The 16,039-nt window shown below is 45.1% G+C and overlaps 1 protein-coding gene across 9 annotated transcripts in view; it reads right to left on the reverse strand.

The window, feature by feature from the left end:
• Positions 1 to 16,039, reverse strand: part of DOCK3 (dedicator of cytokinesis 3) — a 292,652-nt gene that overhangs the window by 41,963 nt on the left and 234,650 nt on the right. For 8 of the 9 annotated variants that reach the window (XM_042236151.2, XM_042236154.2, XM_042236153.2 and 5 more), the window contains 7 exons: positions 13,559 to 13,705; positions 11,412 to 11,510; positions 9,494 to 9,588; positions 7,510 to 7,585; positions 6,919 to 7,019; positions 6,614 to 6,672; positions 4,404 to 4,552 (listed from right to left, as the gene is read on the reverse strand). In XM_042236151.2, coding sequence (XP_042092085.1) covers positions 4,404 to 4,552; positions 6,614 to 6,672; positions 6,919 to 7,019; positions 7,510 to 7,585; positions 9,494 to 9,588; positions 11,412 to 11,510; positions 13,559 to 13,705 — 726 coding nt within the window. The remainder of the gene's footprint in view (positions 1 to 4,403; positions 4,553 to 6,613; positions 6,673 to 6,918; positions 7,020 to 7,509; positions 7,586 to 9,493; positions 9,589 to 11,411; positions 11,511 to 13,558; positions 13,706 to 16,039) is intronic. The other variant, XM_042236152.2, reaches the window with a different exon arrangement.

Here is a 16,039-nt window from a genome sequence, read left to right on the forward strand (position 1 = left end):
AAGGGCTCCCACTCTGGGGGTTTAAGTAAGAGCTGGAACTTACACGTGCATCTCAGATACTCTTTTCCCAGACTAGGGGCAAAAGGCAAGGACTCTCTGGAAAGAGAAGTATTTTGGATCCCAAAGAGGCCTTTGTCAAGTGTTTTTCTTTCTTAAAAATTCTCATTCAAGAGAATTTGTATGTATAAGACATACTTGGTTAGAACTTTACCCTCCGTCAGCCAGTCACAAAGGACGCTTGCTGGGGGCTGGTCCTCACATTAATGGCTGACATTCGTTTGCACTGAGGGAGATGGGTTTCCTTCAGAGATTGTCCTTGAGGAGAAAAGGCTCCATTCTTCGTCCTCACAGGACCTAGAGCCCCTGGACTGCTGCTGCCCCTGCAGCTGCCTTGTCACTGGGGGCCCTGCACTTGTTACTGGATTCTTAGACTGTGAGGAGAAACGCTGTGTCCATTCCTAACCCACCAATTTACAAGGTGGGTTTCAACAGTGCTCAGCCACTTTCCTAATAGGCCTCAATGCATTTACTCTGAAGTGAGAAATTAGTTGTAAAGTGATGTAAGATAAAAAAATCTTTTAAACTGCTCATTAACCTTTGAAATGTGGTCCTGTGCAATTATTTGTATATTTTATATCAATAAAAAATGGCATGGCTCCATTTAATAATGAGCTATAACAAAAGGCATTTCCTCATTCTACACAGGGCCAGAGTCCTAAGGCAATGAAGTAGTAAAAGAATAACTGAATTAGAAAAGTCATTGAAGGCAATTATGGCTTTTGAAATCCTATCAGTGGAAAATGAAAATGGATGAATAAATATGGCCCTTTTATAGCAGTCTGCTACGGCCAGGATGGAGATGGTTGTACATCTACATTTGGCCTCTAATGAGTCAGCTGCTTGAATATACTTTTTGGAAGACACACAAAGTCTGAGGACTGCAGTCCTTGGGATTGAGGTCGTCTGCCTTTCTCTGTGAGGAGAAAAGGCAGCAGCAGGGACTTGCCTGGGGTCATGCAAAGTCAGGTAGGGATCTCTTTTCACACACGCAGGTATAGGTTGTGCTTTCCAGAACAGGGCAAAGGTGGGAGGGGACCTGGAGCAGCAGAGGGTACAACGGTGCAAAAATGGGCACAGCTGTTTCCTGGAGTTCTCAAAATAGCTCCCTGGCCAGCAGCAGCAAGTCACCAGAGATCTTATTAGAAACACAAATTCCCAGGCGCCACTGGATCAAAAACTCAGGGGTTGTGGGGGGTCAGCAATCTGTGTTTTTATAAGCTCTCAGGTCGTTCTGAGGCCTATTCCAGGTTCAGAACTTCTGTATTAGTATGAACTGGTGATGGAAGGATTTAGGGACAGTACTTCCTTACTCTCTGTAGTGCTGATAAAGGGAGAAGTTACTAAGAGAAACTGAGAAATCTAAAACACGACACTAAAGATCAATGTATGCAAAATCCATGTCTTTAGGTTACACAAAATGCTAAGGTCTTCAAATATAACGTCATAATTGGCGATACTGAACATTTCAGGTCCGTGGAGTTACTTTCATTTTATAAAACCAATGTTCTTCAAAAGAAAAGGTCAGTTTTCATTCCAATCCCAAAGAAGGGCAATGCCAAAGAACATTCAAACTACTGCACAACTGCACTCTTTTCATATGCTAGCCAAGTAATGCTCAAAATTCTAAAAGCAAGGCTTCAACAGTACATGAATCAAGAACTTTCAGATGTTTAAGCTGGATTTAGAAAAGGGAGAGGAACAGAGACCAAATTGCCAACATCTGCTGGATCAGAGAAAAAGAGAATTCCAGAAGAACATCTACTTCTGCTTCATTGACTATAAAGCCTTTGACTGTGCAAAATTCTTAAAAAGAGATGGGAATACCAGACCACCTTACCTGCCTCCTGCATTGACTATGCTAAAGCCTTTGACTATGGATCACAATAAACTGTGGAAAATTCTTAAAAGAGATGAGAATACCAGACCACCTTACCTGCCTTCTGTGAAACCTCTATGTAGGTCAAGACGCAGCAGTTAGTACTGGACATGGAACAATGGACTGGTTCAAAACTGGAAAGAAGTATATCAAGGCTGTATATTGTCACCCTGCTTATTTAACTTATATGCAGAGTACATCATGTGAAATGCCAGTTAAATGAAGCAGAAGCTGGAATCAAGACTGCCGGACATACAGATGACAGCACCCTTATGGCAGAAAGTGAAGAGGAATTAAAGACCCTCTTGATGAAGGTGAAATTTTTATTTATGGAAGGAGAGTGAAAAAGCTGGTTTAAAACTCAACATTCAAAAAACTAAGATCATGGCATCCGGTTCCATCACTTTATGGCAAATAGATAGGGAAAAAGCATAAACAGTGACAGAGTTGGACCATAAAAAAGACAGCACCAAAGAATTGATGCTTTCGAATGGTGGTGTTGGAGAAGATTCATAAGAGTCTCTTGGACTGCAAGGAGATCAAACCAGTCAATCCTAAAGGAGATCAGTCCTGAATATTCATTGGAAGGACTGATGCTAAAGCTGAAGCTTCAATACTTTGGCCACCTGATGTGAAGAATCAACTCATTAGAAAAGACCTTGATGCTGGGAAAGATTGAAGGCAGGAAGAGAAAGGGATGACAGAGGACGAGATGGTTGGATGGCATCACCGACTCAATGGGTGTGAGTCTGAGAAAGCTCGGGGAGATGGTGAAGGACAGGGAAGCCTGGTGTGCTGCAGTCCAAGGGGTCGCAAAGAGTTGGACACGACTGACTGACTGAATAACAACAAAGATAATTGATGCAATCATACTCTTCTAAGTGAAAGAAGTCAGTCTCAAAAGGCTACAGTCTACATGATTCCCTTTACATGACATTCTGGAAAAGGCACAATGACAGTGATGGAGAAAAGATCAATGGTTGCCACAGGTTAAAGGCAGGGGAAGGGTTTGACTAGAAAGGGGTAGCGAGATGGAAATTTTAGGAATTAGAAAAAGAATTCATTTGAATCAGTTCTGATGAGATGGATGAAACTGGAGCCAATTATACAGAGTGAAGTAAGTCAGAAAGAAAAACACCAATACAGTATACTAACACATATATATGGAATTTAGGAAGATGGCAATGACGACCCTGTATGCAAGTCAGGAAAAAAGACACAGATGTGTATAACGGACTTTTGGTCTCAGAGGGAGAGGGAGAGGGTGGGATGATTTGGGAGAATGGGAATTCTAACATGTATACTATCATGTAAGAATTGAATCGCCAGTCCATGTCTGACGTAGGGTGCAGCATGCTTGGGGCTGGTGCATGGGGATGACCCAGAGAGATGTTGTGGGGAGGGAGGTGGGAGGGGGGGTCATGTTTGGGAACGCATGTAAGAATTAAAGATTTTAAAATTAAAAAAAAATAAAAAAAATAAAAAATTAAAAAAAAAAAATCTTGATTGTGATGGTGGTTACATGACTTTCATGTGTCTGCCAAATTTACAGAGCTGTAAATCCCAAAGAGTGAATTTTACTCTTTGCAAACATAAAAATACACAAATAAAAATTTAAAAATTACTGTTGCCCTGTCTGTTGTCAGTGTTAGAATCACTCACTCTAAGACCACTGGTTTTCCCCAGAATCACAAAGTTGGCAGGGAGCTTAGAGGGGAGTGATTACAGTCCCTAAGGCAACAGAGAACTCTCCCCTAGAGGACTCCAGGGAGCTTCCGTTTGAGAACCACCAACAGAGGGGACCTCCGCATCTCTGAAAGCAGGCCAGCTGATAGCAAACCACTTTTTGCGAGCAAGTTATTCCTTTTATTGGCTAAAATCGGTGTTACCACCACTGTTTTCTATCTGTTGTTCCTAGTCCTATTCCTTGGAGCTACAGATACAAGGGCAGGGGCCCTCTCCTCCACTTTAGGGGTGGCAGAGGAACTGCCCAGAGGCACAGCCTGAAGCCACTCGGTCAGAAACCAAGCACTTATCCCTCATGGGCCCAGCCCTCTGCGCAGGAGTCTGTGAAGTTCTCAGCTCTGAGAAGTTTTCTGGTCTGGGCTCTAGCCACAGAAATGCCTGGACCATACACACTGGGGAACCTCCAGAGAGAAAAGACAACATACTCCTGGGAGTGCCCTCTGAGTGAAGTTGGGAGGTTACAGTCTCAGTTACTCTCCTTGATCAGAAAAGTCCTTTCACATGATGCGGTTCCTTTCCTCTGATTCTTCTCTGGTAGCACTTCATGAAGAAAATCCACAAATCACTTCTGGCCAGCAAGGGAGGGAAGCCCTTGGATGGGACTCAAGACGGCCAAGAACTACACTGGAACTACAGCCTGGCCATCTGCATCATGTGCCAGGGCAAAAGGGGTACATTCCAGGGAAGAGTACTCCTAACACCACCGGGGGGTGGGTCTCACCTGTTTGAAGTTGCCGTTTTTCCTCTGCTCCCAGTCCATCATGTCGTGAAAGATGGGAATCATGATATTCCGCACTTCAGGCTGTGGAACCAGTGTCACACCCAGGAACGGGCCAATCATTCCCGGAATGAAGTGGATCTTATGTTCACCTGAACAACACAACCCAGCAGATAAAAGTTTATGCTCCAGCCACAGAAGCTTCCCGAGTAGGGCCACAGCACATGATCTGACCTTCACTGGGAGCATCAGAGAATACAGAAAGCTCTCCTCTGTGGGCTTCTGAGATAGTCCCTTCCCTTGGCTTTTTAAGAGTTTGCAGACTAAATTGGCTCAGTCCAGTTGAAAGAAAATTCAACAGGCACAAGTTCTTTCCAAAGAATTTTCTGGGAGGTTCTACAAACTATCTGAAAATCATTCTGAGGTCAAAGAGCAGAGTCACTACTCTAGATAGAATAGGATTTCTGAGTACCCTGCAATAGTTTCCAATAGTCTGTTCACAGTATTTACTCAGCAAGGAAAATTCATCAATTTCTACTTAAACACAGTGTACTGACCCTGGGGTTTCTGCCTGTAGCCCAGAGGCATTTAAGTGATGAGGATGTTCAGTCTGCTAGAGGTCTGAAGTTCACAAGGCTCTTAATCATCAGTGCTCAAATGTGCCTAAGAGTCCCCCTCTTGAGTTAGCAGGAGCCTCCTGCACAGCCGTACCTTGACAGACTGGCTGAGAGACTCTCTACATGTACCTCCGATCCCACCCCTTGCATTCACATTGCATTTTTGATGGTAGCACTATATTTATTCAAACCAGCTTGGCTCATCTCTCAATTTTCTTAATGAGGCCTGTCCATGGGAAGAGTGTGATATGAATTTCCCTGTGACTAGCCTGTCATTTGGGGCATGTTCCCAGAATCCAGGGCCAGTCTTCAAGACTATGGGACAGAAGTTTTCTCTTCCTTGTAAAGGTGAAACAGAGTGAACCGTCTTCCAGAGCTCTGTTTTCAGTCCTTCAGAGACTCAGGGGACAAACTGTGGGCCTGTGTAGTGACTGTTAGCATCAAGCAAAATCAGTTCCTGAAAACTAGAAAATATCATTTCCACCAAAAACAATGAGGTAGCAATGGCTTTCTTGGGGGAAATCTGACATGGTTTTTGAATTCTTCCATGTTGAAAGCCTACCTAAGGACCAAGTGTTAGCTAGCCTAGAGGCAGATTCTGCATATTCCAATCTTGGTATTTGGTATAGTGCTGGTCCCTTGTGTTTCTGGGAATTTCAGAATCAACTTCAGGGTGAACATTTATATCTGGACTGTGCTGGATGCAGAGGGTATGAGCACTGAAGCTAGAGAGCTGGTTTGGGGAAAAGCAGCCCCACTCAGGGATGGAAGGCCCCAGGGCTGGCAGAAATGCCTTGCATCTAGCTTGCTGCTTCTAGGGTTGTGACTAGGATGACTGATGGAGGACTATGAGATTTTATGGCCATCCTTCCTAAGACTTCAGAGTCATGAGCTTAGTTGAAAGCAGTTCTCATTGGGAAGAACAGCAGCAGCTTCTCTGGCATCCAGGCAGGCCTATCTAAGCAGCTGACAGAAGCAAAGGACAGTCCACCTAGTTACCAGGGCACCCCAAGGATTCCACCAAAACCTGACAATTTCAAGATTCAAAGTGCTAGATATTAGAGAAGCAGCAAAGAGAAGCTGTCGAAAGAAAGGAGACTAAAGTCAGTCTCACATAGATGCGGCAGTTCCCTTCATACATGCACCTGGCAGCGGGAACCTTGTCTGAATGCCTGAATGCCAGAGACCCAAGGAGGGTTTCAATCTTTGCTGCCCTTGCTCATGTGCTGACTGGGCTTCTGGGCCTGTGACATCTGGACTGGGACATGGACAGCCCAGAGGATGTTATACTCTTAGAGCCTCAGACTTATATTCTTACAGCCTCATCTTCTTTTTCTCCTTTTGACTTTTGTTCTCAAAAAAGGGTCTGTGCATATGTATCGCTGGGGTCTTATTTCTCAGCTTAACTCTCCCTGCCAAGGGCTTTGTGCACATGTGCTACACTATACCATCCATCTGAGGTGTTATGCTAAAGATATGTGAAGATCTCTTGGGTCTGAATTAACATTCATAAAACCTGGAGGAAGTCATTAATCTTGTAACTTCTTATTTGGCTACACAATATGTGTAAGGGAAGAGTGTGGAGAAAAGACCTACCCAAATTCTGCCACATGCTGAAGAGTTCATAAGCCATCATCACACGCATGTCCCCATACCTGGGAATAGAACACAGGAAGCAACTATTAGCACAAGAAGGTTCAGGAGACAGGAGGCCAGGATTCAGCTCTGTTTCTAGCGTTTTCCAAAAGACAAAGTCATTTTGCTCTCAGTTGAGCTCTTACACTTGGCTCCTTGGGAAGCCACCTCAATGAGAACCTTGTGGACGTCTCTAGGAGCCCCTCCTGGAAACATAACCCCATCTGGGCACATGTAGGAAGATGGATAAGAGACATATGTCTTACTTATCTAGAATTTTCTTCCTCTTGGTGGAAGTAATGATTTCTAGCTGAAGGCTTGGCTGATTTATGAACAGAACTGCCAGGCTAAAATAAGAATTCCACACCTAGAGAGAGAGAGAGAGAAAGAGGAAATATGTGACAGCCTGAGTTCTTAACCTTGCAAGGAGAGATTCTAAATATATGCATGTAGCGCAGAATTCATTTCAGTGTTAAGATCTTGGTTTTTAGAAAAGTATCTTTACAAACAGGACTTTCCCCTGCTTTCTTGACTTCTCTGAAACCAACAGTGTTGATTCTGGACTGGAAAACAAACTCATGGGTTTCTGGCTCCCAGGACCTCCAAGAGGGGTTTCTTAGGTTATACTCTAATCATTATCAAGCCTGGAAGCTGTTTGACTATGCACAGATAAAGAAAGCCCCTAGCCACCTATCAGACACTTAGCTGAATCCATCTCAAATTCCTGACCTGCAAACCTGTGAGCAAAATAAAACAGCTGTTTTAAGTAAAACAAAAACAAAAATAAAAACAGGGAGTCTGGTTTTTGGCTTTCTGTGGTTATTACAAAGATAGTGATGGATTTCAGGAGCTCCTACCTTGAAGTCGAAGTCTGTCTCTGTGAAATTCTTGTGCAGCGCAGAAGACAGGTACTGGACAGTGGTGACTATGATGCTGCAGGGGACAAGGCGTCGGAGAGTTAAAGGGCTGGCACTGGCACCCTGCAGCTTAGCACCCGCAGTCTGCGGCCCATGTGCAAGCTTCCTGAGTACAAGAAGCTCTCGTGTAAGATGTGACTTTAAGGGAGAAGGATGTGTGTGTGTGCTCAGCTGTGTCCGCCTCTTTGCGACCTCATGGACCGTAGCCCACCAGGCTCCTCTCCCTATGGGATTTCGCAGGCAAGAATACTGGAGGGGGCTGCCATTTTCTTCTCCAGGGGATCCTCCCAATCCAGAGATAGCACCCATGTCTCCCGCATTGGTAGGTGGATTTTTTAGCCCTGAGCCACCTGGAAGCCCATGTGAGAGGGATACATGGCACAAACCCCACAAAAAAACCCCTGTGGAGAAGTGCCCTACTAGTGGGTTCTAGACCAAGCTCTGCTGATACCTGGTCTTGGCACTACTTTTCTTTGGCCACAGTTTCCCTATAAAAGGAGGGGAGTAAGGTTTCATGGTTCTTTCAGGCTTCTTCCAGTTCAAAGAGTGACTCTAGTATTGGGGGGATCTTAGGAAAATGAACCTGTATTATGACCAACAGAGGACTTAGAGTATTATTCTATTACTCCACTTGATAACAGGGATTTACAGTTATTAAATCTCTACTTTTATCATATACTGTTAGTTTCATGTGTGAGTAATTTGACCTCAGCCTTTGATCTAGAATATCACTCTCAATTTTTGCTTGGGCACATTTAAGGGTTAATGGGAGGCTGGCTTGCTAGAGTCAAGAGCACAGGTTAAGGGAGAGAGAAAGTGAAGCGCGACAGGTGAGTAAGGGTTTAATTACCAAGGGCATCGGATGCCTGGCAAAGGAGCTTACACCTAACAATGACCACCTAAGCTTTGGTGCAGAAGAGGGGCAAGGCAAAAACAGTGCATTAGAGACTCATTACCAGCAAATAAATTTGAAAAGTAAAAGCCTTGAAAGAAGAGGCTTGCTCCTGCAGAATGGGCTGGAGAGCCTGAAGTGCTGAGTAGAACTAAGAGACAGAAACAAGAGGGGGTCAAATGGAAAATCCACTATTTAAGGAAATATCTCTGCAACACTGTTTATAACCATTCTTCTGTTCTGTATGAAATGTTTGCAGTTTTTTTAAAAAAAGAGCACTATAAAACGTACAGAGTAGAAAGACCATCCTGACACCTTGCTAATAAATCTAACACAAATAATTTCACTACATTCTGCATAATGCCTACGTAAAAGGCCAATCAGAGGGAGGAGGCAGTAGGCTAGAGAGTGGACGCCAAATGGCCTTCTCCTGAGTATAGAGGGACCCAACAAGCAAACACCCTACCACCCACATGACTTGTTCACTTTGCCAGTGAGAAGCACAGGGCAGAAATATGAATGGGGCAGACAAGTGGGGTCAACCTTGGAGTGAATTCTGTGGCCAGTGTCAGAGGTGGGCAGAGCCTCATAGTCTTGAGTGGGTAATTAGCACTAGCTGTGCGGGTTGAGCAGTGTCTGGCAGACAACACAAATCAAGTCAAGAGGAAGGCTTGTGATGCTGCCTGAAACCGCAGAGCAACAGAGGCCAATGAGCAGGCCCTCCTGAGGCAGGAGCCCTCCTCTGGTACCACAGTTCCCATTCATAAAAGTTCCTTTCCTACCCTTACCAGCATACCATCTGCCAGGCACTTAGACTCTACTTTTGAACTATCTTTGACTATTTCTCCTCCCTGAACTTTGGTAAATGGCAAAGTCTTGCTGACTGTGCTTCCAAACACTTCCACATTTGAACCCTCTCCTCTCTGTCCCCACAGCTTTGACCCTGACAAGTTTCCATCTTGCTTCTTCTCTCACATGTAATAGTCTGGGGACAGCTGCGTTGAGGCTGGTGCAGGGCCCTTCCACACTCACTTGCTTGTAAGAAGTCTCATCACCATCCAGTCCCGAGGAAAGACACTCATCTTCATCAGGTTCCGGAACACACAGAAAATCTTCAGCAGGAATTCCTGGGCCGAGAGGAAAATCTGATGTGAGACGTGCCCTCTACCACTGCAGCACATACCTCCTCAACAGGTTCTCTGACTTCTAGATCATGAGAATGGAGAGGACCAGTGGGTGACACTCTGGCTCCCTTCATGAGTTGCTTTTCTCCTAGAGGGCTGCGTGGCAGTGAGGTCTGGCCACTGCCGCAGGCCAGTCCCAAACTGGGGAGAAGAGATGCAGCTCTATACCTGCTCAGCCCAGTGCCTAAAGGCCAAAACACAGGAGGTCCAGCAGACATGGCATCCAAACCACTGGTCTCAATCTGTGGGGGATGGCCCCTGAGCACTTGATTGTAAGAACTTGTTTTCTTGGGTGTTGAGAACACATGGACTGGAGAAGCACTTCAGGGACAGATGAGTAAGTATCTCCAAAAATGTGCTTCTCCATGAAAGCAATGAGAACAGTGCAAAGACTGGTTAATGAAACACTTGCTGATTCAGGAGAATCAGCCTCATTTTCTGTGGGAAGAAGAAAATAAACAATAACTAAAAATTTTAAAAATTTAAACGGCAGTAGAAGCTACTTGAAGAACAAAAGAAGAGTTCAAAGTGGCTGCTTTGCGGGAGTAGTGGGTAGACGTGGTGAGGTTGAGCCAAGGAACCAGTTTTATTTACACACTTTGTAAGATGCGTTGGCTTTTAAAATCATATATACATACTGCTGTGATAAAAACAAACATTTAATTAAAAAGTAAGAGAATGATGCTTCTGATTGAGAATTGGTTAGTGTCCTTCTCTCTCTCACAAACACACACACATACGATGAAAATGATCTAGAAGAGTCAGGACTGGATTTTCAAGCTCTACACCCCAGCTCAAGCATTGCTTGACCTGTATATGAGCTCCAGGCCCTGGTTAACTTATGGCTCACTTCAAGGGTTGTCAAGTTCATCCCTCTGAGAAGACAGGCTGGCCTCACTGCAGTAAGTTAGGGATAACAATCTGCAGAGGCCCACATCTGTGGAAAGGTAGGCCAGATCAAACACCAGAAGGTGTTAGTGATACTTTAATGTGTTAGTGATACTGATTAACTCATATGATTAATAAAGATTACACAAATGGAAAACAGTATAGTGCACTACTGTGAAATATTGACAAGTGACTTGACTCTGGATGGAGGCGAAGTATAGACATAAAGTTTACAACAGTTCCTTTATCCAGGGATGAACTCAGTAGCATGCTCTAATGCAAACACACAAGCCCTTGGAGTCTGCCAGCAGCTGATACCCTTCAAAGTTTGGGAACACTCTCCTGTCATCTGGACCATGGGCCCATTTCTCTGGACTATCTGTCCCTCAGTGCTCTAGATCCAGAGTGATAGCCAATGGACAGTGTTTGTATTTGCTTTCTACAAATACGAATCTTTCAGAAATATGTTTTACTGAAGAAAAGTTGTCATTATTATTATTATCGCTACAGTTATTAAACAGTGAAGCCTGTTTCATGGGTAACCTACAACTCAACTGCTGTGTTTATAAGAGAGGGAAGAGTCCTGGTTGACTGATAATCAGTGTGGCCCAGAGAAGTGTCTCTTAGAGGCACATGGTCATAGGTTGCGATCAGTCAGGGAAGACTTGCCAGCGTTCCTGGGGTCTGGCTGTATGGGAACACTGCTGGCTATCTGCTTTTGGAAGCCATATATTCAGCTGTAAAGCGAGGCTGGTAAATCTTCCACTCTCAGCAGGGCAGGCCACTTGCACTTCTCTATTGGCAGGGGGAAAAACTGCTGGGCAGTCTTAGCTGCGTGCTTCCTTTCCTGGGTGAAAGGTTAGTGTTTCTCGGCCTACCTTGAGCTCATCTTTGCTCTGGAAGTTGTCCAGGAGGTGCTGGTAATGCGTGTCACACATCTGGCGGAGCAGCGAGAGAAGGCAGGACACATACTCACCCTGGGGAACAACCCAAAATACACTTAGCAAGGCCAATCACAAGAGCTGTGTTCCCCCAATCCACAGAGGGCAAGGAGAGAAGGAAGGGTCTGAGATGGCCCCAATGATCATGAGAGGGAAGGTGACAACTCTGGCCCTGAAAATGAATTTTCTTTTCTGTTAAAGGGGTGCCTGGAGGGCTTGGGAATTTTAATAAGACTGCTGCAGCATGGGGCTAATTGAAAAATCTTAGCGTGTAAGAAAGAAGTACAGCCAAACGAGACAGATATTCTAGTTTTTTCCCTAGGGAACTTTTGGCTGCATAGTCCTTTGTCATTATACCCTGCCAGGGCACCACACTAAAGTCTGGAGGGGTCCCTGGGAACAAGGAGCTCAGACTTCTCTGGACAGAATTTGGACTCTGCCCATCCCGCTGGGCTGGAGCAGTCTTTATACAAGGATCTCCTCTGGGAACTCCCAGAGCTGACATGTGATCGCTGGAGATGGAACACAGTAGATCAACATGACCCTCAGGAAATCAGAGGAGTCAAAACTGACCTTTCTGAGAAGATGAGCTAACGGCTTTAAAACTGACCTTTCTGAGAAGATGAGCTAATGGCTTTAAGTAAAAATTTAAAGATTAAAAAAAATGAGTCTTTAAAATTTCTTCAGGTTCCAACTGGGGTACGCAGATGAAAACCCTGGCTTAAGGACTCCAAAGACTTTTACCATCTCTTGGAAACTTCTGTCATGGGGCAGCTGAGCATGGTTTCCTCTTACAAGGCTGCCTTCTCAGAAGAGATGGAGGGAAAATGACTTCATTTGGGCAGTTTTCAAATGTTTTTAAGTTTGTGGGACTATGACAACTCTTTTTTAGTCTCTCAAATCCTTTTGTGACTCATGAAATTATTAGACATACATGTATGCAAAATATATACAGGTGCATGAACCTCAGTTTTATCTGAAGAAATGGACATAAGCCATAATTTGTTTCGAGAATCAGATGCATTAATGTACATAAAGCATTTAAGTAAAAAGGCCAGCACATAAAGAAGTGCTCAATAAACTGTTGTTATCTTCATTAGATGTATATGAAATAAATCACTTCTTTAGTATTGCTAGTGAGTTACTGTTTATAAAGTGCAAAAGCAGGGTCTGGCCCACAGCCAGCACTGTGTCATTGCTGGTTAGAGGGATGGGCTACCAGGACATGCCAGGGAGCATGTTGTTACCTATAGTGAGAGTATCCTGCGTAGGAGTTCCTAAGGGAGCAGACATTCTTTCCAAGCCCATATGGTCTTGAACACATCTGCTCTCTGCTCTCCCTAACTTGCTGGAGCTTGACTTGCTCCCACAGGAGCTTTTCTACAAAGGGATCACTGTAGTCTCCCAACTGCCAACAGGAAGATCCCCAGCAAGCTGTTTATCATGTCCCAACATCAGGGCTAAGAAGTGCACACTGCATAAGAACAGGGGGGTCTGGGGGGTGTCTCTCTGCCTCTCCTGCAAAGCTCTCCCAGTCTGTTTCTCTCCTAGTTAGATCACGGGAGATCACTGTCCAACAATGCCAGTGTCATTCTACCTCATCATGCTTTCCCTGATGCTCCACATTTAGATACAAATACTGTGAGCGACTGAACTGAACTGAACTGAACTGTGGCCAAAAGCAACTAATTTGTAGGTACAAGCAGACTGTGAGAAAATTACTGTGGTGCACACATCACTGGCGAGAGCCTGCTCCTAGAAGGAACAGTTGACAGCTGTCACCTTCATTCTCTGCTTTATTCCATATTACAGAAAGTGACCTGGTCCAAAGGCAAAGGCCAGTGGAGACTGTGTGCAGGAAAACAGGACAGGAAGCATCCTTGGGCCTGTCCCTAAGTACACTCCTCTGAGCATGAACCTAGCGAGGAGATGGAGTCCGACTGGAGAGGGGAAAAGGGCAGCATGCGGACAACCATGCAGGGAGGGAAGCTGAGATGAGGGTGGTGTGATGTGAGATGAGGTTCCATGTGGAGGAGCCCCGGGTTAGAAAAGAAAGCAAGAAAACCTGAATGTTAGTTACTAACAGTGATCTCCGCTGTGCACTGCGGGCACCGCTGCCCTCTTACCGCCTCCTGCGCATGCGATTTGCTCATGATGGTGAGCAGAGTCTGTAAGAGCACGTCCAAGAGGCTTTCCACCATCATTTCTACCTCCTCCATGACATCTGCCTCCTGGAGCGAGCAGCAAGAGAGCACAGCGTCAGCGCCAGGCTGGCTGACGCGCAGTGGACAGTACTTACTACATCAGCCACGGTCAGGAGTGGTCTTCTGACTTAGCTCTCAACACTGAGCCCCCAGCCTCACTGGCATGCAGTGTCAAAGAACCTGGAACAACGGCTCTGCGAGGAAGGGAGGCACACCTGCCGCTGTTGCCCTGGTTTGGGGGCTGGAGACTGAGCCTCACACAGCAACACCCTGACACCTGCAGTTCTGAACCGCAGGCAGATGCATTAATCTTGATACACAAGGACGAAACGAAGATCCTAAGTTAAATGTCTTTTCTGATTTTCCTAGAAAAGTCAGGAGAGAGCACAACACTGCTGACTATCACTCTGAGAAAATGGTAGAGTTCACACCACAGGGTGTGGAGGCAGCAGCTTCCCTACTGCTAATGCACACAGAAGCATTGCAGTCTTCCTCAGGACCATTTTCTCTGTGCGTGACCTCACTCTTTGCCAGGCCTGACTGCTGCTCAGACATGCTCCCTCTAGCTCCTCGGCATTCCTGCTCATGTTCCTTGGTCGACCAGAAAGACCCTGGTCTCGGTGTGTCCCTCTAAGGTAGCCTCACAAAAATAATGGAGCATGCTTCCTCATTGAGGGCTGCTTCCCAGTAAGTTCTGACTTTAGGAAGAGTCTGTGTTATCTTTTTCTGGACCTCTCACATGCAATCCACATCCTACAGCCTGATTTTCATGATCTCACAAAGAGATTCCCGTTGCCTCTTCTCCAGTCCCTTTATACTATTGCCAGTCCAAATGTCCCTCCATCTATCAACCCACCATTCACTAAGTATCTACCATGGGCCAGTAACTGTTTGAAGACCTGAGCATACACAAGTGATCAAAAAAGGTAAGATCTATGCTTCAGTGGAGCTTAAATTTCATCCACCCCCCAACCCCAGCACCGCCCCCCCCACTCCCCCGGCCAGCTGTCCATTCAATGTAGTTTTACTGAATCCCATTCTGCAAGAAAGATTTGAAAGGCTCTTGGGACCACAGTCTTCTTCCTCATTTGCTGAATTAATTATAACACTTTTAAAACCTGTGATGGCTCTTTGAGTAGCTGCGGGGTTAGTCTCTAACCCCACACATACAACCAGATCACTTCCTTCAGATTTTCACTTGCTCCCATTCCTTTTTCATCCCTTCTCTCCCCTTGCTTTTCCCCTGCAATTTATCTCTTTCCCTTAGCAACCAGCCTCCCATCCCCTGACCCTGGGTCACCAGTACACCTTATGTGCCTGGTGTTGCTTCTCTGAGGCCTGGTGGGAAGGAGAGCTGCCGGGCCTTGCCTGGAGCCAAGAGCAAACAAAAGGGCCACTGCAGCCATCATAGTCGCTCTGCCAAGGTAGGCCGCTATCACCAGATGGTCCTTTAAGTCGGGATACCAGATACCACAGCACCCTATTGAGCCCTTGCATCCTGTTCAAACCAAGCACATTTTTTCTTCTCTGCACCTCTCCCATGCTATCTTCACAGACAACCTAACCTTCTATGTTTGTATCACTTGGTTCCTGGTATTTATTTTAAATGCACTTGAAATTTTATTCTCCAGAAACCTTATCTCAACTTAGGAAGATTGTGTAAATAAAGACTCAGTCTTATTTTAAATTTGTTTATACTTTCCTATAGTTTTCTAAAAGAGATATTCATTTCTTCCATAGTATAAACATATAACATAATTAAAATAAATTCCTACCCTTATCCATGCCTGATACATGTTTTTCTGCCTTCCTTATCTCCCCTCCCTTCTAACATGGGTCTCTTCTAAAAAACTAAAAATAAAGAAGAAGGAAAATAGGCAAGAGCACTACCAGCTGAAACCTGAGCCCTGAAGTGCCGTTCCAGCATCCCATGAGGCTGAGAACTATTGCGGGCAACGTGCATCGCTTGTATACCATGTCTCATCTGGCTTGGTATAGGAATGCCATATGGGTGGAATCAAGCTGCCAGGAAGCTGACAGAAAAGTCTGAATGAGCAAGCTGCCTCTCAGCCTGGGCCTGCCTCCTTGTGCTCGTTCTTGCCTGAGTATCCTCAGAACACTCCCAGGAATACAGAAGTAATGTCTTTTGATAGAAACAGAGCAAGCAGCACGGGATGGGGTTTTCTGGTACTACAGATGACTATGTTTCTGGGTGTATTTACGGTAGTACTTTTTTTGTTTTTTGTTTTTTTAAATAGCAAGACTGTGTTATGTTGAGAAGCCTGCTGGGCATACATAGGCAGGCCTCCATTCACTTGGGCACCTTCTTGTCACTGATGAAAGCTTCTCTGACTGGGAAGT

Source organism: Ovis aries, chromosome 19, assembly GCF_016772045.2.
Source record: "Ovis aries strain OAR_USU_Benz2616 breed Rambouillet chromosome 19, ARS-UI_Ramb_v3.0, whole genome shotgun sequence".
NCBI classification, from domain to species: domain Eukaryota; kingdom Metazoa; phylum Chordata; class Mammalia; order Artiodactyla; family Bovidae; genus Ovis; species Ovis aries.